This window comes from Chenopodium quinoa, unplaced genomic scaffold, assembly GCF_001683475.1.
Source record: "Chenopodium quinoa cultivar QQ74 unplaced genomic scaffold, ASM168347v1, whole genome shotgun sequence".
Taxonomy (NCBI): Eukaryota; Viridiplantae; Streptophyta; class Magnoliopsida; order Caryophyllales; family Amaranthaceae; genus Chenopodium; species Chenopodium quinoa.
In genome coordinates this window covers 91,807-117,350 of record NW_018743381.1, presented here as the reverse complement: position 1 = coordinate 117,350, position 25,544 = coordinate 91,807, and the positions used below count along the sequence as shown (strand labels likewise).

The following is a 25,544-nucleotide window of genomic DNA, read 5'->3' as shown; positions in this document are numbered from 1 at the left end:
TCATTTTCAAGTCGGGTCATTCTCGGGTTCAAGTCGGCTTCGGTTTAAGTCTATAATTTGCGGGTTATAATAAGGTTGGATCATTTAATTTCCAAGTCGGGTCATTCTCGGAGTCAAGTTGGGTTATGTTCAAGTCAATAATTTGCAGGTTACAATCAGGTCGGGTCATTTCCAAGTCAAGTCATATTCGGGTTCAAGTAACTTTAAATACTACCTCCGGTCCAAATTACTCGCAACTTTGGAATATTTTATATCTCACAAATAATACCCCAAAGTTACGAATAATTTGGACCGGAGGTAGTAGATAATTATCATTTTTATGAAGCTAATTATTTCCTTTGACTTTAATATGTATGACAATATATGCTAGGGAACTATAGTTTATAATTTAGGAAGACATAATTATCCCCTTTGACCACACAACAAATATATACTATATTTAACTCTTAAATTTGAAGATGATTCTCCTTTTTTTTGCTGCACTGGACTGACTTGGTCTCCCTAGACAAAATGTTTTGATCAACAATAATAAGGTGGTCTAAATTGCATTTAAGGTGATTTGAAATCGGGTTAGGAACAATTTGGGTTAAATTTAGGTCGGGTCAATAACAAGTCGTGTTGATTTCGAGTCGGGTTAGTATCAGATCGGGTTGAATTTTCGAGTCGAGTCAATAACAAGTCGCGTTGAATTTGGGTCAGGTCAATAACAAGTCTGGTTGATTTCGGGTCGGGTTTGTAATAGGTTGGGTTAAATTTGGATGGGGTTAGGAACGACCAGTCGGGTTGAATTCAGGTCAGGTTAGTAACAAGTCAGGTTAAATTCTGGTTTTGACATGTTAAAACGGGTTTGGGTCAATTTCGTTTTAGGTTGGGTTCGGTTCAGGTCAATTTTTTACAGGTTACATTCGGGTCGGGTCATCTCTAGGTCAGTTCATGATCGGGTTCGAATCTTACATAATCGGGTCAATTCGGGTCTAGAGTTGGTTTCAGGTCGGGTTTGGGTCACCATTTTTTCAGGTTTAGATGGGTCGGTTATTAATCGGGTTTGAGTCGGTATTTCGGGTCGGATCAACTTTTGACAGCTCTAATTATGACATAATAATATACACTAGAGGAAAACACTTTCCTTAGCTTGGGTAGCTTAAGTAATCCAATATGTTTTCTCAGTGTGTACACAACTTTTCGAATTGGAGTACTCTCGCTCGCTGTTTCTTTTTATTTGCTAGGATGTTTATTTACTTATAAAGATCAATGTTTCCATCTCCTCACACGAAAGATTCTAAATGGAACGTACATAAACGAGCGAAACAAGCAGCAATCTCAATAATGAAATGTACGTCGTAGTAGTTAAAAGAGAAGATATACTTACAATGCATACATAACTTCCTACGTTGAGAAGATGAAATGCTTCGAAATGATGACTGCATAGTAGCTAACATTCACATGTTAGGTTTTTCTTTGTTTCTATACTCACTCAATCACTTACAATGTCACCTCTTCTTTTAATTGACTATTTCCACAGTGATTCTAACCACTATTCCACCTTCTTACGTTCACTACATCACTATAAATAGATCATCACTTGCATACTAATCTATCATCGATTTAAGCTACTTTAGCCAGCAATCATTATGTGTTCGAAAATGAGCGTGTTCAATGTTTTGGTGCTAGAGTTACTACTACTAGTAGTTGTTGCTCATGCAGCAAGACCGCCGAAAGCCTTGAATAAAACATGTCTTGAAGATGGCAATGTAGCCTATTCAGGATCTTCTCCAAGTGGTGTACTGCGAGTTGATGCGTATCAAGATAGCTGCCCTGATGCTGAATCAATAATATTTTCGTGGGTCGAAAAAGCTGTGCTTAATGATCCTAGAATGGCTGCTTCTTTGCTTCGCCTCCATTTTCATGACTGTTTTGTTAATGTAAGCATCATCTCTATCTTTCTAGTCTAACTCTTACTATTAAACTTGTTGCAAAATAACATGTTACAATAGAAGAAATTTTAATGTAACTAAGTATTCCCGTTAATTTAGAGTTAATAAACTGAGTATGACTTTAATGAACTTATGTATGAGTGTATGACTTTGTTTGCCAAAGAGGTGGAACTTAATCAAATGGTTTATAATAATAAAAAAATTGTCGTTAAAAAATAATATTGTACTCGATGAGATTAATCCTAAAGCAATTATTGCACGTATATTATTTTACTTAATAATTCAAATGGAATAAGATATAACTAATGGTAATTATATCAAAGGTTTGACCTCAAAAGTTAATTGGGACTGTTTTGTTGAATGCATAGATTAACATGAAGCCCTATACAAATTTGTTTTAATGTTACAATAGTATATAGATAATTTGATTTTTCTTTGTATTTGTAGGGATGTGATGGTTCGGTATTGTTAGATGACACTGGTAACTTTGTTGGAGAGAAAACCGCTGCACCGAACTTAAATTCTCTAAGAGGCTTTGAAGTGATTGATTCCATTAAATTGGAATTGGAGTCTAATTGCCCTGAAGTTGTTTCTTGTGCAGATATTTTAGCTGTTGCGGCTAGAGATTCCGTTCTTATGGTAATTTCTTGGTTGAGTTTTATTTTCATGAATAAAAATTAAATATTTTTTTAAAGGCTACTGAGCTTTGTCTGATAATATTTTTATAGTCTAATGGGCCTGGGTGGGAGGTCCAGACAGGAAGGAGGGACAGTTTAAGTGCTAGTAAATCAGCAGCAAATACCAACATTCCAGGCCCAAATTCAACAGCCCAAACCTTGGTAAAAATGTTTCAAAATGTGGGCTTAAGTCTCTCTGACATGGTAGCTCTCTCAGGTAAAATATGCTTTAAGTTTGGCTTGCAATTTATTTATGCACACATTATTTTGTTGCAAGTTAATTTACACAAATTTAATTTAATAATGGCGAAAAAGTTGCAACTTCTTGCATGCACTCAGATGTAAGACGATATTGATGTTCATTTCAATTCCAAATGGTTAGACTTTTACTTTATTTCCATCTGTTCTAAGTACACCCAAGTGTATAATAGATTGCAGCGAAAAAGTTAGGAAAACAATGTATACTTGTATAGCCGTATAGTCATGAACTAAAATTTTAAAATGACATTTTTTTTAAGGTGCTCATACTCTTGGTAAAGCTCGGTGTTCATCCTTCAATTCTCGGCTTCAAACCAGCAGAGGGGACATCAATGTTGATTTCTTGCAATCATTGCAGCAGCTTTGCTTACAATCTAACAGCAACAGCAATATTCTAGCTGACTTAGACCTAGTAACTCCAGCTACATTTGACAATCAATACTATGTTAACCTTTTATCCGGAGAAGGATTACTGCCCTCTGATCAAGTCCTTGTAGGCGGCGATATTGATCAAACAGGTGAGATTGTCCGATCATATGCCGAGGATGAAGGTGCATTCTTTGAGGACTTCATTGCTGCAATGCTCAAGATGGGAAGCATAGGAGTTCTTACTGAGAGTGGTGAAATTCGTCGTAATTGCCGTGTTATTAACTGATGATGCATAAACAAGTAGTTGGTGGAGTATTTTAATTTATACTATTGTGTGAACTGCGAAGTGTTGCTGTTTGGAATTTTCTAATTTATGTGTTAAATGTAATCGTGTACTATGTATGGCTAAGAAGTTGGTGAACTCTGATTTGAAAATCATCTGAAATAGAAATCCATAAAAACTATCCTAAACATTGTGCACTGCTCTTTAAATTGTGTGCAAATTCTGTTTTGGGTTAGATGCAAATCAAGCAATAGTAGAGTTTTGTCATTTTAGTTAGGAAGATTGAATTGGACTGATCTACATGACAAATTGACAAGTGAATAATTTATATGATCAAAATTTTCAGACTATCTCAAATAAATTAATTTCACGAAAATAAGTTGAACGAAACTAAACCTTAAGGTGATCAGACAACCCACAAGTCAGGACAAAGTGTGTTGTAGCAAAGATCAAAATGAATACTTTAAACTTAGTAAAAATACTACCTCCGGTCCAAATTACTCGCAACTTTGGGGTATTATTTGTAAGATATAAAATATTTCAAAGTTGCGAGTAATTTGGACCAAAGGTAGTATACACTTTTAAAGTAGCACGTAAATAAGCTCCATGCCACTCTTTACCAACACAGTAACACCGCCCAATTCCGGACACAATTCATATACTATCCGTTCCTAATTATGCCTTGACTTTTATGGTCACTTTCTGAAAACTTTGATCACAAAACTCACCAACACAAATTACAAACCTCAAACAATATCAAGAGATCTTGTTAGTCAACTTTCAATACATTTCAAAATTTTAATGTTATAAATTCTAGGTGTGTTTAAAATAAAAAGGGACAGAGAGTAGTTTATAATATAATGATGATGTTATTGAAAGATTGGTGTAACACTATCATTTTTCTTTATTTTCCATGGTATGAGTGATTATCAATAAATATATGGTACATATCTATGCTATTACTTTGGCAACTTCCCACTCCAAGTTGGGATTAGAGCACCTACTCTCATGACTCTAGTCAGTTACCAAAATGATAGCGGGGATGAATAAGTTACTACATACTACACTATTAAAGCTCCACCTAGAATGCCTCAATAATAGAAGCAATAACAATGCTGCGATCAGGAGACCTACTGTAGACAGTAAACTAACTTAGGCTGATAAAATTATCAGGACGAGAGCAAAATACCCAACATTTACATTACATACACAGCGCCCAGGTATTTGTAACTGATGATACATTGGCTCCAAAACGTCATGGATTCCATTGACCCAATCCTTAACTAGACCATCACTCAGATGCAGAGCTGGATTATGAATTCAGGTTCCTACAGGTATGCCAAAAAACAAGATGAGAAAATCAGCACTATTTTACTCAGCGGGGAGGGGGGTGGGGGTGATGGGGGGAGTTATTTTGAATGTCCAAGCGAAAATGAAATACTTTGACTGACCACCAGAGTTGCTCTTCCAATTCCATTCCTGTGCAGCCTGTGGGCCCTGCAATAAATGAACCCATAAGATGAAAAACTAACTCTAAAAGACACTAACTTTATTCAAAGCAGAGACTACAAGAGAGCTAGGAAGTACTTGTTGGAAGCGAGCATTGGCTAAATTAGCAGGTGCCTGTAATTGTGGATAAGAAGCCTCCTACAAAATAAAGCACAGTATATCAACCCCTTACAATTATTTAATATACACACACATGCAGACTTGCATACACAATCGCGGATGTTAGGCCTTATATATCTCAGTAACAATTAATGAGAAGGAAAATAAGACCTCAGATGGGACAAAGTAAATACATGAAAAGTTGAGCCACCCTAAAAATATTAATATATTATACACTTCCTAAATTTAACAGGTTGTGCTTTGAAACATGTCATAATAAGTGATAACCTTGACAAAAAACAAAACTTGCACTTACATTGTTAAGACATAAAATTTGATATAATGAACAATAGTTGTAGTATATCAACTCTTAATCCTTAAAACACCAAATAAAATGTTGCCCTCCTTTCAAAAAAAAAAATAAAAAAAAAAAAATGTTGCCCTATTATATCTTTATACGGACAAAAAAGAAAAATCCATCTGTTATTTTTGTTCTTCCTACAAGGAGTTTTTTTTTTCGCGAGACAAAAAGTCTGAGAAGGAAGAACATTAAAAGAGCAGCAGGAGTATTAATTAGACAAGAATACAGTACATGCATTTCAGAGGATTCAAAAGCTGGTGATACTGCATAGGATGACCTCCCTCTACGTCCATTATTGCTACCCACTCCTTATCTATACCCTTCTGTAAATAAATTTTACCCAGAATAGGTTACAAAACCAAGTTCCACAAACACCCTAATCCCTACCATATTAATACTGCAAATTCTAATCACAATTCTTCAAATTAACATAATGCTATGTTCTCTGTCATCTTTTCAATATATGAAGTTCCTAAAGAGTTAAGATTATAAACACAGACGACTTGTAAAAGAACCAGATAAACTAATCAAGATTTAACCCTCCAAATCACCCAGATAGCCCGATCACTAACAGCCATAAGTACAAGCTTTACACAAAATAGATGTACATTTTGGGTAAAGAGAGTCTTATGGTTCTAAGCCAATCATCGAGGAGCAGACAGAGCCTGGAAGCAAAAGGCAAAGACTTGAGGCATAGGGGAAGCTGCTGCATATAGTGTAGTAATACAGAACAACCAAAGTAGTCAGTAATGGAAGCACCAGAATCAAGGCAAGATCAGCATCACAAGCAGAAATGTCAGCAATAAGGCTTGGACACTGATGTGACATGCCGAGGAAACAGGGTCGAGATAAGAATTGGCAATAAGACTGCAATGATGGCAATTAAAAACCCAGACAAGGCAAAGGTGAAATTTCGAAACATAGCTATTGATATTGTTGGTTTAATTAATAGTTTGGGTTTTACCGATAAAGGCTAGGAGCGGGGGAAAAAAGAAAGAAAAGATATAAATGAGCTGCCTTTGAAAACAAGTGCATGATTTGAAGTTATACAATAAACGGTTGTAGCATAGATTAGAATCGGGACAAATATGTCAGACAGTGCCCAGAATAAGCCAAGTTATACCACCCTTTATATTGACAAGAAGCCTGAAAAAGGAGAGTACGAAATTGAAATGCTTAAACAGTAAATTAAGCAACCTACCTGAGCCATAACGTTGCCCATACCTCGCGGAGCCTGGTACTATAATCATAAAGAAAACAAGACAACAAACAAAAGTGAGCAAAAGCATAGTAAATTGTAAAATAAGCATTTATAATAGAAAACATGGACGATGACTAACCATTGATGACAAAGGCGGATTCTGTAACTGCTCAGTGTTGCGAAATTGTGTCTGAAACTGCGGTGGTTGTGACTGAGTTGCCTGCTGATTTGGAAGCAGGCTTGGCTGGTTAGATGGTGGTAGAGCAGTTGGCTTCTGCTGTTGCTGCTCATATAACGCCAATTCCTCGGGTTTCACCCACTACATATTTTGAATGTACAATTTCACATGTTAACTTAAATGAAAGAAAAAGTAAGACAACAAATCTAAGAAGTGAAAGAAATACCATCTTACCCTGCTTTCACCAGTTATACTGTTATAATAATATTTGTACCCATCAGGAGAGGTATGCTCTGTCCAGTTACATTTAACTGGAGCTGGTCTAGCAGCAGCACTTGCAACAGGTGTAGAAGATGTGGAAGGTGTGTCAGAGGGTGGTGGGACAGCAGGTGTACTGGAAGCTGTTGTTGGTGTGGCACCAGCCCATTGTGACTAAACAAAAGGGCATTGCTTATTAGAGTATGAAAAGACTAATAACTACTCAGTGCATGACAACCAAGCACAGAAAATAAAGCTCACAAGACAAAGATTATGGTAAGATAAGCAATTAAGATCAATTAAAATACCGTAGTATAAATTTATCTACATGACAATCCCTGTACAGTCAACATTTACAAACCACAATTTCAGTAAATGAATCCAAACACGACAATACCTGAACAGATAACCTTTACAAACCATAAAGTCAGTGCATGAATCCATACAGCTGGGTATGCTTGCACGGATGCACACACACAACACAACACAGCACACACACACACACACACACACACACAAACACACACACACACAAACACACAATATCACTTGTCTGCAAAGACGAGAGGTGAAAACATGATATATTACCAAGTAAGTCCAGAAACAAACCCCTAGAACTACAATTCTTTCATGGAAAAAAATTATCATACAGCTAAGAAAATCATACAAAAATCCATATTAGTATAGCATAGTATCAAATTGTTAAAACAAACAAGCAAATAAGAAAAATGCACTTGCAGAATTGTCTTTTGCCCACCTGCTGCCTGGAAGCCTGAAAATTCTGCTGTACTGGTTGGTTATGCATTGATGGTTGCATCATTTGAACCTGTTGTTGAAGTTGAGAGAATGCCAGCTGAGATGACTGAAAGCTAGCTTGCAGATTCTGTCGCTGTTGTGATAACATCTGTGTTATCTGAGATGGAGATTGTTGATAAGGAAGCGGTTGCTGTGGTGTTGAAGTAGGCAGCTGTGAATTTGTGTTTGTAGATGCAGCATTAGGTCGGGGTTGTATGGTCATAGGTGTTGTGGCACTCTGCTGCGCTTGAAACTGAGTAGGCATACTGCCAGTTGAACCATGAAGCTGTTGCAATGGATATGGTTGGCTGTATGGGGCTTGAACACCAGCTTGGGGATAATGGGGCCTCACAGAAGCTTGAGAAACAGGTGCCTGATTATATGTTCCTGCACCTTGACGTAGTTGTAAGGGAGTCGGGATGTGCTGAGGTGACTCAAGGGGCTTCTGCAAAGGTGATATTTGCTGGCCACTTGGAGGCACTTGTGAAAAAGATTGCTTGAAATTCTACAACCAACGTTTAGAAGTTACTAATAGCACATGAAAGCGTAGAGAAAAAAAGGAACACAATGGACACACTTACATAGAAAAAAGACTTACCTGTGGAGATGTTGAAGCAGCAGGAACAGTTCCTCCAATGGAAGCTTCTGTGAGCCTGCCTCCAGGACCAAAATGAGAACCCTAGCATTTGGGGCAAAATAAGTGACTAATTCACAGTTCATACTACTCGAGTTATTGCTATTTAAAAAAAAAAAAAAAAAGAGAGAGAGAGGGAAAGATTGGCAATACATTGTAGCAAAACCCTCATGCTAAAATATGTAGTAAGAGAGGTAAAGAGGTGTAGATATAGTGGGGTAAGAGGGGTATGATGGTAACTGAGTATATCAAAAGATTTATCTAACTAGCATAGTTCAACCACATATATTTTCTCTGATTTCAACTTTAACAACATACTACAGTGAAGATAGATGCTCCACGTCCACCTATTTTTCTGAGAAGTATATATACGTGATAATACTTCACATATATCCCAGGCCTTAAAATACTCCCTCCGTCCTTTTATTAAGAACCCGTATTCCTTTTTGAGGAGCCCAAAATTAAGAACCTATTACTATTTTAAGGTTGTACTATATGAGAATATTCTCCACTTTTTGATGAGTTGTCATCTCTATTTTGTACTTTTACATCAATTCCCAACACTTTCTCTCTCCCTCTCTTCAACTATTCCCAACCACTTTTTTTCTATCTCTCTCTAACTCCACATGCACTTATGTACTTTCACCAACTTTCTTAATTCCCGTGAAAAAACCCAAATAGGTTCTTAATAAAGGGACAAAGGGAGTAATTTTTTTTGTTTCTTCTTCACAGGGATGTCAGATGTTTTAAGAAGTGAACAAAATTAGATATTTTCCACTTACAGGAGTCGCAGAAATTGCTGTGTCACCAGACCTAGGAGGAAACTGATTGCCAAACCCATGGACACCAACGCTTGGAGATGGGCCTAGATTTTGCGGGCTCATAGGCTGCCATGCATTTGGTGGTCCCCGACCACCCATAGGAACAGGAATATTGATACCTGAGGCTGGCCTGAAAACATAAATGTATAAATAACAAACATCAACAAACAGATCGTCAAAACAACTTATAAATTGTCAACAGATAGATCATCAGACCATTTTAAATTAACATTTTTCTGAACTTTGAAATTGATAACAAAAAAATTCTTGCTTCCCCACCCCCACAAAAGAGAATTTTATGAAAAATTGTACTGTACCGGATTCCTTGTGGTGGGGAAGGACCGAAACCTGGACTTCCAAAAGCAGGATTAGCCCTAAGAAAAGCAAAAGAAATATATTGAATAAACCACCTTGAAAACCCCCTTTGAAACCAAGATATATTCATTTGCAATTAAGGTATATCAGTAGCAGGCTAGCAGCCAAATATTTAGCATCAACCCAAAGAATTCACTTACACAGCATTTTATACCTGAAACTTCCTCTATTAAGGTAGTGTAATATTATAAGAAGTCAATTTTTACTAATCAAAAGCCTATGTTAGACATTAAGTCCCATGGTAAGAAGAGTACAGCAATCTCTGTATAATTATTCAAAGGATGAAGAATATCAAACTCTAATTGAAGTTAGAGAGGTATTTTCTGCATTATTCACAGGTCTCATTCACTGGTTGCTCCACAATGCCGGACACAATATTCAACAGACAACACCACAGTAAAAAGAGCACAGCAATCACATTGATATACTTTGTCATATGATGAAGATTATCCAGAGTCATTGTCTGCGTATAAGTTTTGTTTATGGGTCTTATTTACTGGTTGCACCACAATGTCAGAGATAATATTTAACAGAATAACAGCTAACATTGAATCAGATAACACCATAGATGAGCCAAAAAACATAGATAGGCAAATATTAAAAGGCCCGGTGGATAAAATGCTAGCAAACCACAATCCAAAACAAAAGAAAATTACTGGACACATGAGCAAGTTAAAGACTTACAGGTAAAGAAACTATAAACAACACCAAAATGTTCAATGATATTATTGTTCTACAAGTTGGGGTTAATTGCAGCATCTAGTGTTTATTGACAAAGAACAGAGACGTTGATCATCACAACAGTTCCAGAAGAAACACATAATGTAAGATACAAATTATAAGCATAGTCAAACCTTGGTTCTCCAGCCCTAGGCCTCTTTGGATCAGCAAACCGAACAATCAGAGGTTGATCACAACCCTACAAGCAAATTGAGTTTGTCGAATAAGATACTATCACAACCCATGCATACTATCAATGGGAAGAAGATAGCAACAAAATTTTTTACAAATAAAATAATCATAAAATATATAAAAGCATACTCTCATTGTAAATATTCCATTCAGAGTGTTGATAGCTGCCATTGCCGAATCCTTACTGGAAAACTTGACAAATCCACAGCCTTTACAAAAGTAGTCATAAATCAGTGACAAAGAAAAACTGGTGACAACTAAGAAACAAACAAAGCAAAAACTACACTAGGTATGTAGAAGGTTGTCAAGGTTTCTTCTATGGGGTTAAATAGAATCTCTCTCCATCCAAAAATAAGTGTCACGCCTTTCATAGGGAAAATACAAAAAATGATGACTTAATCAGTGAACCAATCTCTATACATACCTTTGCATGTGTGTATAATTTGGCTACTGCTAAATAGTGAATAACTAAATACTGATTGAAAGTGGGAGGAAGAACTTCATAACAAGAATTCTTAAATTCACACACGGGGCCAGAAAAGAATTATCATTTGGACCACACAGTGACAGATATTACAAACCAAAAAGTCAAGACACGGAGAAAATTTAAATTTTCCTTTTCCTCCACGGCCCAAGGCTAGATAGCTATGTTCCAATCACCAATGCTTTAACAACAGGGGTATCAGTTCCACTGAGACATAGTGCCAATAGATGGATCAACAGAGTTACTCTCCATAAATAAAAGAATTATCAATCAAACGACTGAGAAAGGTTCACATAAATCTCACTTGGGGTACAAAAAGAAGCATTAAAAGTAAAAGTATAAATGAATTTTTATTTTCAGGAGGGGTGAAGGGAAGGAAGAAGGGTAAACATAAGATAGAATAGTTATTAATAGAGGAAAAAAAAAACATAAGATAGAATAGTTATTAATAGAGGAAAAAAAAAATTATCAAATTAATCAGCAAATAGCACAAACCTCTACTCTGCTTCCTTTCATCACGCATGAGGTATACATCTTCAATACGACCATATGGTGCAAAAATCTGTTAAACGGGAAAATGCAACTAAATATGTAGCTAGCATTCAAGGAATTATAGCACAACAGAAGTAGATAATTTTACAAAATTAGAAAGGCCTGAAAATTAGGGCATGAAAGAGCAGGTAACACCATAACAGAAAAAGACCAAGGTTTACATATGAAACAGCAGCAGAATTACAAAAAATATTTAATACGGAGTAACTACTAGTAGACATGACAAGACCCCACCCAGGCACCTATCTCAAGCTGATGACTCCAAATGTCCCTAAATCCCACCAAGGATTTAAGCTACACTAGTTTTGTGCCCCGTGCGATGCCCGGATTGTTTATTGAAGTTTAAAATAAAACAATTTATCTAAAATATATATGTTATACGAATTTTCTACTCATGGATTATTAATCACTTGATAATCATACTTGTCCGTTTATGGGTATTAATAATTGTACAACCAAAAAGTACGGCCAACTAAAACTGTGATCTCTTTTAATTTTATCTGAATATCTAGTGAAAAAACTTAAGAAAACAATTATATACATGCGTCTTTGATATTTTATTTTTTCCTTCTATACGTCTATGGATCCGTCATTTGTATAGAAATATTGGTATTTTATTGAAAATAAAATTTAAAACTAAAATTTCTATTGAAAACAAAACTCTAAAATAACTTTTTTACCCTACTAGATCTATCTAAATTTCATTGAAAATAAAACTCTAAAATAACTTTAATTTTTTATCCAACTTTTTTATCATAATTTTACAAAAACAATATATTCAAATAAATCTTACATGGCATGATTATAATTAATTGTCACCTATGTGGCACGGCACTTGGCGAACAGTTGGAATACCTAGTGTCGTTATCTCGTGGCCTGGCTAAAAGTTTAGCTTTATATATTAGTTATATGATGTGGCTTGGAACAAATACAAAAGGTTAAAAACAATATTTTTGCACAATGAAATTTTTGGTTCCAGTAGTACCATGAATTTTTTTGTTACTAGAAAGTCTTATGATAGTAAAATGAAATGTATGGAGGTGCTCAATAATGTTTGGTAGGACTATTGAATATAAAAGTTTGTCCCACACGTGAGTAGTGCCTTGGTAGTACTCTATAAATGTTTGAGGTTGCTGGAAAACCTTTTGGTGGTACTAAAAATGGTTCTGAAAGACCTAGGAAGGTTTCTAGCAGTACTGGAAAGTGTGCCGGTAGTACCTCGCCAGGTAAGTGAACAATGCAAGACCGATGTGTATTGGCAGTACTATGAAGGTTTTTAAACGATACTAGCAAGTGTTGGGAAGTATTATAACATTTTATAATGATAAATTGTAACGTTTTGGTAGATCTGTCAAGTTTAAAGTTCTTTTCATACGAGCCTTGGCAGTACTATATGATGGTACTAGAATATTATCAGGTGAAAGTTAAAAGGTTTCCGGCAGTATTAAAAATTAATCTAATAGTATCTCCACAGGTAAGTTAATTGACACAAAATGAGTAGCTTGCCCCAGTTATTGGCCAAGTGACCTCCCATTGCTATAGATACAATCCCCAACCCCCAAGCCCCCCCCCCCCCTCTCTCTCTTTTCCCAGGCACATACAGAAGTTGAAAAATCGGGTATCACTGTATCCTGTAGGCATGTTTTGTGGAACGTGGAGACAAGTTTTACATATGTGATTGGGATTTACTTAGTTGCATTTGAGGCACTCCAAAAAGGAGATTTTGTGGAAGTACAATGAAGTTGATGATCGGTTTACCCAAGTTCATTTGAGAGTAATCAGAACTCAATTCAAGTCTTTGCACAAGAAAAGCTCTAATACATTATTCCTTAGATCTAGTTCAAGCTGTTGCCAACCATCCAAGGATAATTTGCAAGGAAATCAATGGTAAGATGGCAGTAGAAAAAACTGCAAACCTAGACCGCAAAAAATCATTTCAACACAGAAACTATTCAAGTGAACTGAAATCTTTCACAATCATCCATTAACAGGTTGTTGAGTTCCTATCTGTAAGTACAAGTGTACAACATAACTATGATGGATGTAAAGACCTTGATGGCTAAGGCTGTAAATGCCGTCATGATAGAGGTAAAGGAGGAATACAAATCCCCCTTACCAGACAAGAATGGTAACAGCAGTTCTTCACTAGGTTTGGGGGAAGAACCTATAAATTCTGAAACTAGCTATTTTATCATATATTGGCACAACCATAGACTAGAAAGAGGGAGCTATCAAGTAGAAGCCGTTTTGAGAAAAGATTTAAAAATCTTGCGATAAGCAGATTTAAAAACCTAGCGATAAGCTAAAGGTAATAATAAATTAATAATATCAGATCAAAAGATGTACCTAAAAATCTAAAATTACAAGTGCTTTAAATGAATAGATGGTATTAAAACACTTAGCGGAAGGCTTGCAGAGCTTCTCCATCATAATGCCCTTTGATTTTACCTTAGGAGTCACTACAGCTCGAAAGCCGGCAGTATTACACTGAACTTTTGAACTCCAGCAAAAATTCTTACAGTCTTACTGTAATCACTGCCAATCAATTATTCACCTAAAACTACTAATAGAAAGGGACGGGAGACCCAAAATTTAAGGGAACAAGAGTAACTTTTAAAAATATTGAACCAAAAAAAAAAAAAAAAATCAATCTTTTGGTAAATGGAGAGAAGCAGAACACAGCATAAACAACAAGAATACCAATAAAATCATTTACAAGGAAAGGAAGGTGAGCATAAAACTGTAAGATTGGTGAGAAGGTATTGTTATAAGAGAGAAAGATGAATCAGTTGTTTAACAAGAAGAATAGGTAGGGAGGCAGTAGTGCTGAATGGGGGTAACATAGAGGTGAAGGAACACTTTAAAACTGTTTCTAATGGTTTGTAAATCAAAGAGTAGACCCTGGGTGAGTAACAAGAGTCTAGGACCTCATGAACCCCCCCCCCCCCTCTCAATTGTTCAGATGGAAAGAATTTTAATGCCTATAGGAAAAAAAAGATATTAACATTTATGCCATTAGATGTGATGATTTAAACAGATTTCGGCTCAAAGACAGCAAAAGATCCAATTAGGTTTAGAAGATGAACAAGACATTAATCACAAGAATAGTGGTCTTCATATTAACAGATGACCTGATGACGTGTCATTCAAAAAAATTTCAGCAAAGTTGAGCAATAAGGTGAAGTGGTAACATACTTTTATATTTATTAACCTCATCAGCTGGATCATATGAAACAGACTACGGACTACAAATACCAAAAAAAAGATAAGAATTTCCAAATAATACCTCCTCCACTTCCTTCTCTGTAGCAAGCTTGTTCAGTGAACCCACAAACAACTTGTACTCAACTGTGCCTGACAAATTAAACAACACAATGAGCTTTAAACAATCAAGCAATAATGCAGAATGGTGCCTATTTAACTAGTTCATGTCATCCCTTCAAAATTTAAAATCTCCCACCACCAAATTCCAAAATCTCCAAAACAAGCAATACAAAAGATACATAATTTTTTTAACAAGAAAAGAATGCAAAAGATCAATGGAGACAGATGCACCCCCACTGGCCCAAAGACATTTTAAAACACAAAAGGGAATCATTAACTTCAAGAGAGATAAATTTGCAGCTAAATCATACAAAAATACTCCCTTCGATTTGGTAGAGATACTCCTAGCATCCTAGGCCTCCAGTGATGATCACATACGCAAGGAAGAAGCATGGCAAAGGCAGTAAAACCAATTAATAATGCAAGGGCGGGGGAATCATTAGCATTTATAATTCTGTTAAGAGGAGTTTGTTATAGTGAGAGAAGAATCTATTAGCAAGTGGTTGGCAGGCTAAGTTTAATTAAGGGAGGGAATTCAGTTGTAATAAGCATGCGAAAATTATTGTTAAGCTTTTGCTTAGTTGGAGAGCTCCTTTCCTCTCGAATGAAAGGGTATATTGAGTGATTACACTGATCAAACAATACAATCTATCCCCCCCTCTCAATTCTAATTGCTGTTTGTAGTCTGAGTTTGCTTGTAGGTGGCTGATTCCTAGCATGTTCATTTATGTTTGTAGTCTGAGTTTGCTTGTAGGTGGCTGATTCCTAGCACGTTAGGTGGCTGATTCCTAGCACGTTCATTTATGTTTGTAGTCTGAGTTTGCTTGTAGGTGGCTGATTCCTAGCATGTTCATTTATGTTTGTCAAATTTGGCATATCACATTTAAGGAGAAAGAAACTTTAACCTAAACATAATCATGAGGTATCTTGAGAAATTTGTTTCAATGTTCAGTTTCAATATATTCATTTTATGAGTATAAATTATACACAATTAAAGATAATACTAAAAAAATAAGTATTGAAAGTTTGAAAATGTCAAACGGGACAAACTCAGGGAGCCATGTATAGTTAGCATAGTCAGGAACCAAGATAAAAATAATATTAAGAATCTAGTTAATAGGGTGAAAGAATATGGGAAGGAAGAAAAAACAATTTTTTAAATGAAAGCCCAGAGCAGTATCTCAGAAGCTTAACACATAGAACCCTGAAGATTACATACCATTACCAAGACGTTCACGTTCACCGTCAGCATATCTAACTTGTATAGGAGCAAGTCCCTGAAGATGACAAACCATGTATAGTTAGCATAGTCCAATATGCCAAACTGGCTCCAGAGGCAAGATAACTCACCCCAGGCAAAGTATATTGGTTATGTAGTGCTCTAATTGCCCTGTCTGCTTCTTCAGAAGTACCATATTTGATAAAACAACACCCTGCAGAAGTCAAGAATTTGCCCATAAAATGATTCACTGAGCTACTTTATGCATCTAGCAGTGAGATATTAAGCAATGAGACAATAAAAAGGGACAAATAACACACATAATGCACAGATGGTGCAATAAGATGATACAACTCTAGTAAAATGCAGTGAGAGCTACATAAAATGACTTTTGGATTAAAGCATCAAATGTCAGTGCAGTTAGACTGGTCCTGAAAATGAGGAGCCAAAACGGCCACGCATGACATAATGAACCACTCACACAGCTGAATCATTTAAAAAGGTTCACAAGTGAACATTGGAAACTCATATAACTTTCCCATTTTTAAGAATGAAAAGCAAGATATTCTTGCCCTAATAATCCTGGGTAAGCACCAAGAATTGCATAATCCGAGAGGGAAAACAGCTCTTGAATGTTCACAAAGAAAGCAATACATGGGAAAAAAAGTGTCGCATTTAGCCAACATAGTAACCAACATTAGTCTTACAACAACTCTCTATGAAAACCAACATAGACGACTCAAGAACATAATCTGCATATCCTGATGTAACTTCCAAAAGCACCAAGTGGGTCCATTGTCATAGGTCAGTGAATGAAGACGGTGTGGCCCCAAGGAAGAGAATCGAAGGGGGAAAAAAAAACTAAAGGCACCTCATAAAATCGCAGCCTCTATTCCAAATTAGTATGAAAGCAGGATAGCAGCAAATACGGGTAAAAAATACTTGAAATTTTGTACACCGGGCTCGGGAACACGAGCTTAACAATCCGGATAATACTCCGGATTGACACACCTCATTAACAAGGCATAAACCATTGGATAAACTAAAAGGGTCTCCATATCATAGAAAATTAGATACCATAAAATCAACTACTCCCCCCTACTAAGGTATCTGGCAACGGCAACCGGTAGTTCGGTGCTCAACATTCATAAATGACAGTCCAACTACAGCTCCTTAACAATGCCTATGTTGATCCAGAATAACGCATTAAACTATTAATGTATAATAGGTCCATCTTGTTTTGCTACATTACTGATACGAAGCCTCACTACAACTCAATCAAAATTCAAGAATTAAGGTCAAAGATACATCATGCGACGACCGTTGCAGCCCAAAATTCAGCACTTTGTGGCATCAAACATATATAACACCAATAAACAAAATATTTCTTCCCAAAAGGATTCTAATAATATTATACCTAACCACGGCAGGCAAGCTAGTCAGGCCTAGAATGTAAAACGATGTGACAAGAGCTCAACCATAAAGACCAAATAGAAAATTAACAATAAATACTTGTCTTTCCCAAGATAAGATCATAGCAATACATCCAAGACACACAAAAATAAACCACGCAAAAGAAAAGTGGAAATAATATGCTACAGATTTATACATAAAAGCCCCTGCAATGCCATTGGTTGAATATGACAATAACGACATAGCAAGATAAGGATGTGTGTCAGCTGGTTCAAGTGACAATTCCTCCAGCTCAGCTCAAATAGCTACAAGTTTTACTTAATATCGACCAAACTAGAGACATTTTTGGTAGATGCAATATTAATTCCAGCTAGTCACAAATAGTCAACTACATTCTCAGACATGGTTTGCAGATATCAGTTGGAATCGTGAAACTCATTGCATGAAAAGAGACGAACAGTGCCCAAGATCACACAGTAAATAGGTAATATGGGTCATGGGAAATATTAAATTGCGCACAATTACAATCTTGAAAATTATTGCTCCATGAAAAATACTGAGAACCCAGAATAATACATCGCTGAGAACCAGCAGATACTAACTGCAGCACAACACTTGCTTCAAAAAGCTTATCAGCCTAACAAAGTTAAGGATGAGCAAGAATAAAAAAAGATACTACGTATATCAAACTTGTTGCCATCTAAGAATATGGGCACCATACAATAAACCCTTGAATAGAAAAAGCTGTCACAAGTCCAAAAGCTTTCACGCATCCTGTATTCTTGACTACCAAAAACTAAAGAATGATACCTTTAAGATTTTAAGGAAAAGCTGCCAGCATAACAGACACATAGTATTTAAAAAAAACAAGGCAAATGCTGAAAGGAATTGTCACTTGCTACAAGTTTCACCAAATCAACAACTCAAACGACCTAGAATCCGTCAGATTTCGTAACCTGGAATCCGGGAAGCTCACAGCTGAGCCAGCTTTTTTATAGATTTGAAGCTGAGATATAGGAAAATTTTATCCACGTTACCATAACCTGTAACTAGTGTGCAACATTAAAAGGATGCATTGGAAAATATTGCTTATCTTTAACCTAAACTTATATATCCAAGCACCCATCCCACATAGTAGTGTCTAGTGATAACCAATAGACATCAATAGTAGTAGCACAGAGATTAAAATCATTCAATTAGGACGGAACATCACAACATTCAGCAACATCTTAGATGGTATCAGGCATCAGCAATATTAAAAGGAAAAAAAAAAAAAAAAAAAAAAAACCCGATCACTGCAAAATTCAACCACACGAGACCTAGATTCATAATCAGAGGCGCAGAATTCAGTACTGAGAGAAAAATAGCTAACTTTACGAAATAACGAAATGGCTTGGTTTCGTGTGTTCAATTGAATCAACTGTCATATGGCCGTACGATGGGGATAAAGCCCAAACTAAGGTAAAATATATTCCGGAAGGTTAATGGTCAAAAACCAGGAAAAAATCCCGCCATCTGTGATTAGACAATGCTACACCTTCGGCAGATGAGGAACCAACCAATTCCTGAAGATAACGCTTGTTGCCTCAAGCACTTTAATCTTTAAAACAAAGAACCAACCCAGAAACAGATATAAAACGATACCAACTACCATGAGAAAAAATACTAACTATACAAGCTAAATATAACCTTGTTAAATAAATGCAAAAGAAAAACTGAAAAAGTAATGAATCAAAATGTATCCACGATAACACACTGCCGCATTATGAAGAAACGTGCAGTATACCACTAGACAGCTACCGAATCTTAAAAAGCCAACATTCTAAGTGAATCCAGCTAAACTGAACTCATTAAAACTAAATTGCCCACAAAGCTCAGGACTACACTTTTCAGATTCACCGAGTGGAAAATGTCTGTATCTAGCATAAGAGACTTGGAATTCACTGCAATTTCTTCAGCAATAAATACAATCATGTCCAAATGTCAAAATCCTACAGTAGGATAATGTGTGGAAACTAAATATGTTCTGATGCCTTACACCAGTGACCAAGCTTTATACGGAAACAAGAACTTAATCCATTGAATCCCTACAGAAAGAAGTATTGCCATATAAAACTACTAGGCCAACAGCAAGAGGCCTGAGAGGTTCAGGAGGCAAATCATCAAAATATCCCATAATTGCACCATAAAGTGTCACCAACATCAAAGCCAACTCATCCAACATTCAGGCAGCTAAAAGGAAATCCAAACTTATCAGCCTAACATGGTAAAAGAAATCCAAGGCATCCAAACTTTTGCTATATACCATGGTAAAAGAAATCTGACCAACAGGAGCCCCTTTAGATTAAATGTCATAAACACCCATTCAAATTATAATCCAAAATTTTTGAGTGTACAAGAGTTTCAGAACAAGACATCCTGACATACAATTAGCTATAGATCTGCAGAAGACATTCCCATTACAAATGACTTGCTGGGTAATGCCTTCCCCACTGCTAAAGCCACTAGTACTAGAGCAGGTGCTCCAATTTTAAGACTGGTCTACACAGTCAATCTAAGTAGGTCTACATCCCTTGCATCTTCTTGTTTGACACTGCAGACTTAAAAGAAAGGTCGCAACCAAAATCAACAGGCTCGAAATTGTTGCAAAAACTAACTGAGACGAAACATAGCTTACACTTGCTCCCCATCAACCGCACATCACAGAAGCACACCTGAAAGGGGAAAGGGGTACAAACAGTAATTATTTAAAACAACTCAAAACACATACCTTGTTGCTGCCCAGTTCTCTTGTCTTTTATCAAGGCAACCTCCAACACCTTTCCTTGTTCTTCAAACAATGGTCGGATCTGACAAGAATAATCATACATATTAGAAATTTTTCCAAAAAGTGCAAAGAACCATAACAAGGCAAGTAGGCAAGCAATTGAATCCACTCGCAAGTTGAATAGTACATTACAATTGCTGATTCCCACCTACATTGTTTCTGTTCTTAGTATATTCTTCTATTTGTAAGAAATTGCTAATATGTTTTAGAAAACAATTGCGCAGACCTTCCAAAATTCAGATAAATTATATTATCTCCACCAGATTTAAATGGTAAGGGGTAAGACTGCATATATATCTAGATCACCTCAAGCTCTGCCTATGGCAAGATACAAACTGGATGGTAGTCTTGTCATTCTAGCTGCAGATTGTGCGCAATATAGTCTAATGATCACTACCAGAACCCTCACAGAGGTTTGGGGGAATAAGAGAGAGGTGTTGGACATAAGAAAGAGACGCAACCAGTACAGACAAGATAGTGCCAAGAAAACCCTCTGCAAGCACCCCCCCCCCTCCCCAAACAACCCTAAAAAGAGGAAAAGCAAGCATAAACAGTCCAAGTATCATAATAGGTTTGGGGATATTGTAGATACAGCATTTAAAGGATTCAAACTATCAACACAACCCACAAAACTAGGTGAAATTCAAATTCACTTTTTGCCATAAGTTTGTTTCCACCAAAAGTGAAAACATAGTAAGAGCATGAGTCATATCCAGCTCAAATAACCTAGGATATGCATTTACACAATAGATGGAAATGGAACAAGGAGCATGGACTGCATTAAGCCTTAAACAGCATCAAATCTACTGCCAACCCATATGTACATCTACGCACAAAATGCAAATAAAATGTTAACACAGTCACATTAGGCCACATATTCTTTAACAACAAAGAGTTTCTCATCCACACACACAACCAAAATTAACACCAAATACAATTTTCTTTGACTTTGATTACCAAGAGTCCAAAGATCAGAAGGAATTACATGTGAAATAGAATAATTTAGACTAGCTTACCTCTTCTTCTGTCACAGTTCTGGGTACAGAGCCCACAAAAAGCTTAACAAAATTTTTCCCATCAAAATGCTCTGGAAATGAAAATAACCAGTCAGATAATTAACAGGGAAACAAAGATACATATCATATAATGACGACCAATTCTTTTCTTCGTCCTTTATTTTCACAGAGGAAAATGATGGTTAAGAGGGAGAAGGCATGAGCTGAAATTAAATAGAAATAAGAGGAATGTACATGTTCCACATCACACCAAACAAGGAAAAAAAATCAAATAAAGATGAGATAATTAGTCAAAAATCAGTCAACTATAAGAAATGAAAAAAGATCTTTGACGAGAAAGTGTATGTAGATTGTAGACCATGAATCACAACAAAAAAAAACAAAGAAAGCAAATCACTTAGTCAACAATCAAATGCGCCTCATAAAGACAAAAATTACACCAACAAGCTCCAATGAGAAGCTACATCTTCATGAGTAACAAGATCACAGAACTAACAATCATGTCCATAGTAAGAGAAATGTCAGAGCGAGGAACACTCAAGCTACATTTTTCACTATAAAATTTGCCAAATTAAGATCCTAGAGTCGCAATTCAACCCCCTTTCTATGTTTAGAATTTAGATGTTTCCTAGGCCTTTAAATCAAGTTTTCTAGGCCTTATACACAATTATTATGTTACAGCCAAACCAATCAATGAAAAAAAAAAAATTCAAACTACCTACCAATTGTCGTCTTGCTTTAATACTTGTATAGTGTTATAGACCCTCAAACTCAGTTCTTGATATTTAATTGATAAGCACGCACACCACACCCCAATTGACCCTTGTCCCAGTTTTTATCGTCAATAGGCAAGAATGCCTCATCTTAAAATCAGACGCCCACTTGTATTCCTGCGTGCAAACAATTGACAAGCCCCTTTTCGCTAAAGATACTAGGCAAAATGAGTAAAGACTATAGTTACAAGAGCCTGAATCAATTAGGGGTGGCAATTCGAGTTAGCAGGTTGAGTTCGGGTCAGATTTCGGGTCAATTTCGGGTTGATCTTAGAAACTATCAAAAATAGCGTAACACTTAATATTATTAAGAAATATGAAATTTGGGTCAAACCGGGTCGAATTCGGGTTGTTCGGTTGGGTTCAGGTTTCTCCCAATAACTTCGGGTTCGGGCCGGGTCATAGATTGCTAGCCCTAGAATCAACCAATTAAAATGCTTATCACCGGTTATTCAAAATGAGATTCAAAGTGAATTTGGTAGATTTTACAGTTTATGAAACATTTTACTAGTTATACACAAGGAAAATAAGGATATTTAGTCAATAGAATTTCACCATGCAATGTAACATATGGTAGCATTTTTTAAACTTTACTCATTGATAAAATTAAATGGAAGAATCAAGATCCACCTAAACAATCCAATGGTAGTAATTAAGTGATTATTGAGAAAATAATTAGACCTCATTATTTATATTCTATAAGTATTCCTTCCTCCCTTGGCATTTCATATACCATGATCCGAGTTCTACACAGCTTTTATAAAGACTATACCTAATCTATACAGAGCCTGACTAGGTCTTGTCTTGAATGTGGTTCATCTCAAGGTAAGTTTAATAGTGAAAGAGGTTTACTTTGCAAAATATAGAAGCTCTCAAGCTAAAGTGCATAACCCATATAAGCCATAATCAACTTAAGCTTGTAGAGGGCTCACTTGATAGAGAAGGTCAAAAGCTCCTTTGGCTTAGTAGAATCCAATATCCTGGGCTTAAGCACAACCCTTGCAAGGCCATCCAGTGGGGCTCATGAACCCACACGATAGATTTCTAGGACATATAGACTCCTTGAACTTACCTTTACTTTGAAAGCATGTCAAAGTACCCCTAGGAATATGACATCTCAAGTGCGTCATTGCATGGGGGTAGCTATGTTCAAGAAGAATTAGGAGATATAAATCTTTGTGCGCAAGAAGCGTTGGTGCAATTGCACACTTTTTACCAAGATGTGTTAAGTCATTAATGCAAAAACTATCTCTCTCTCTCTCTCTCATCCTAATCACCACCCAAGATTACTAAAACTAAATAAGTAGCCAGCGATTTCAAGCTTCTCTCTTCTTTATTTCTGCCTCTTCTTCGACTTCTTCATCCATCTTGTTATCCCTCCCCCCCCCCCTATTATTTATTTGTCTTTTTTTCTTTACATCCATTTTTCCCTCTTATTAACCTTTGTTTAATTTTTCTTCTGCAATTTTATACTGAACCCCCCCCCCCCACTCTTCTTCAGGCAGTACCAATATGTCAGAATAATTAGTGACTGAGTATGTTATGAAATATTAACTTTGTGGTAAGGATTCGTATCATTTATAACTATACAAGTGTTTTTTTACGATTTAAAAAATGGACTAAAATAATCCCTCGAATTTGAGGACTGCCTTCGCAGAATCATTGGATCCTAAAAAGCCAACTGGAAAAAATTTAAGGCCAGGCCTCAACAACATGAACTTAGAAGTAAATTTATCAGATTTTAAGCAGGGGGAGCATTTTGCATGAAACAACACTTGGATGGAGAAATTAGATATGGCAGATGTGAACATATGCCCTCTGCTCTTGAAGGAAAGAAGTAAAGTCCTGTAAAAGTAATAAATCGCCTGATATAACTCAATTTGAGAAAGATGAAGACTGTGTTGATGTGAGCTTGTAGGTGAAGTTAACTAATTTATTAAGAAAATAAAGTTCCTCAAAGTTGTAACACCTTCGGAGAAAGTGTTCACAAATTCATATTGAACAATTACTAGCTCGGGTTAGGTTTTTTGGTGTTTTTATAGGGAAAACCCATTGGGGAGGAACCTCAGTAATTGATTAAAATCAGGTTCCACAAGATAGTTAAACGTTAAGAGAAAAGGTTGACACATACATGTTGCACCACCATTAGAGGCCTTCCACACGAGAAGAGTGGGCAGTTACTAACTTGGTTCATGACTCATTCTAGTAGCCAATTTCTTCCAAACTAAATTAAATCAAGACAAAAAAAAACTCCTAACTTGGGAGAGGCAATTATAGGTTGTTTTAAACTAAATTAATTCAACATTCAGATCCTCTACAATAACAGAGATGACATTGCAATTGGAACACATAAAGCTTAAATTATACAAGTATTAAATTCAACTGTGAGAGAGAAGATAATTTACCTGGAGAAGCACCACGACCGGAGAAAGGGAAGCCACGTTTCTGCCCAGCAATAGAAGGAGTAGGTTGTTGCGGCATCGGCATCGGCCGAGGCGGAACCGGTAATTCATTCCCAAAACCAGCTTCAGGAGCTCCGACATCCCCGCCCAAACGCCAAAACCCACCAACGGGAGGATGATGAAAACCTCCGTTATCGCTAACAGGGGGTAATTGCCGAGGAGGGCTTTCGAACCCGCGGCGGCTACCAGAGAAGCCGCCGCGGTAATTTCCAGGACTACGGCTGTGGTCCACCGGAGGACCATCGGAAAACCGAGAAGGGCGGCGTTGTTGGTGGTGGAAATTGCGGTCACGGTCACGATAATCTCGGTCGCGGTCGCGGTCACGATCACGGTCACCTCTGTGCCTTTCCATCATTGGAGAGTGGTCGGAGAATCGAAACCCAAACCCTAACCCTAAGAAGGTTGGTTCGCCGGAGAAATAGAGAGAGGAGGTGCGGAAGAGGAAGAGTGTGTGTTGCCAAGGGTGAATATGTGCGATTGATGGCCTGATGTGATTAGAGTGCCCGACTAATTGTACTTCTTGTGTTCGATCTAATTGTAGTACTTTTTGTCAAAAAAATAAAAAAAATAATCTAATTGTAGTACTTGTACTAATCCTTTGAGATTGCTTTCGTTATTTCATGATTTTTACTTTATTTTAGAAAAAAATACACTTTATAATTCACTGATTTATTTTTTAATGGTTTATTATCATAATTCGTATTATGCTATTAGTTTGCCTCCAAGGTCACAATGATCGATAATCGGTTGAAAGAGTTTTTTTTTTTTAATAGCCATATACCGTGGTCCAAATTTTTTAAAAAATTAAAA

The 25,544-nt window shown here is 36.5% G+C and overlaps 2 protein-coding genes across 3 annotated transcripts; one reads left to right on the top strand and one right to left on the bottom strand.

The window, feature by feature from the left end:
• The first annotated feature begins 1,602 nt into the window (after positions 1-1,602).
• Positions 1,603-3,709, top strand: LOC110738198 (peroxidase 40). The gene is made up of 4 exons (XM_021918569.1): positions 1,603-1,922; positions 2,382-2,573; positions 2,663-2,828; positions 3,130-3,709. The coding sequence occupies exons 1-4, from the start codon at positions 1,632-1,634 to the stop codon at positions 3,522-3,524; spliced, it is 1,044 nt and encodes a 347-aa protein (XP_021774261.1). The 5' UTR covers positions 1,603-1,631; the 3' UTR covers positions 3,525-3,709.
• Positions 3,710-4,367: 658 nt separating this feature from the next.
• LOC110738210 (flowering time control protein FCA-like) lies at positions 4,368-25,293 on the bottom strand. 2 transcript variants are annotated; one of them, XM_021918580.1, is made up of 19 exons: positions 24,678-25,293; positions 21,500-21,570; positions 20,427-20,505; positions 16,375-16,457; positions 16,244-16,301; positions 14,987-15,054; positions 11,644-11,710; positions 10,794-10,873; positions 10,607-10,671; positions 9,695-9,751; positions 9,339-9,507; positions 8,521-8,601; positions 7,885-8,427; positions 7,104-7,301; positions 6,831-7,010; positions 6,692-6,730; positions 5,109-5,168; positions 4,963-5,018; positions 4,368-4,849 (listed from the first exon to the last, which is right to left on the bottom strand). In XM_021918580.1, exons 1-19 carry the CDS (start codon positions 25,087-25,089, stop codon positions 4,834-4,836), a joined length of 2,382 nt encoding a protein of 793 aa, XP_021774272.1. In that variant the 5' UTR covers positions 25,090-25,293; the 3' UTR covers positions 4,368-4,833. The 2 variants fall into 2 exon arrangements, with proteins under 2 accessions (XP_021774272.1, XP_021774273.1); XM_021918581.1 differs by having other exon boundaries at positions 4,973-5,018; positions 24,678-25,089.
• Positions 25,294-25,544: the final 251 nt, after the last annotated feature.

What these genes read in the sequence shown, in the direction of transcription:
- LOC110738210 (XM_021918580.1), bottom strand. Translation starts at nt 25,089, where the DNA reads ATGATGGAAAGGCACAGAGGTGACCGTGATCGTGACCGCGACCGCGAC. An exon ending in CTGCTTCAACATCTCCACAG is followed by an intron (nt 8,428 to 8,520) that starts GTAAGTCTTTTT and finishes CGTTGGTTGTAG; the next exon opens with AATTTCAAGCAATCTTTTTC. An exon ending in CCAATGCTCGCTTCCAACAA is followed by an intron (nt 5,019 to 5,108) that starts GTACTTCCTAGC and finishes CATTTATTGCAG; the next exon opens with GGCCCACAGGCTGCACAGGA.
- LOC110738198 (XM_021918569.1), top strand. Translation starts at nt 1,632, where the DNA reads ATGTGTTCGAAAATGAGCGTGTTCAATGTTTTGGTGCTAGAGTTACTA. An exon ending in TTCATGACTGTTTTGTTAAT is followed by an intron (nt 1,923 to 2,381) that starts GTAAGCATCATC and finishes TTGTATTTGTAG; the next exon opens with GGATGTGATGGTTCGGTATT. An exon ending in CTAGAGATTCCGTTCTTATG is followed by an intron (nt 2,574 to 2,662) that starts GTAATTTCTTGG and finishes ATATTTTTATAG; the next exon opens with TCTAATGGGCCTGGGTGGGA.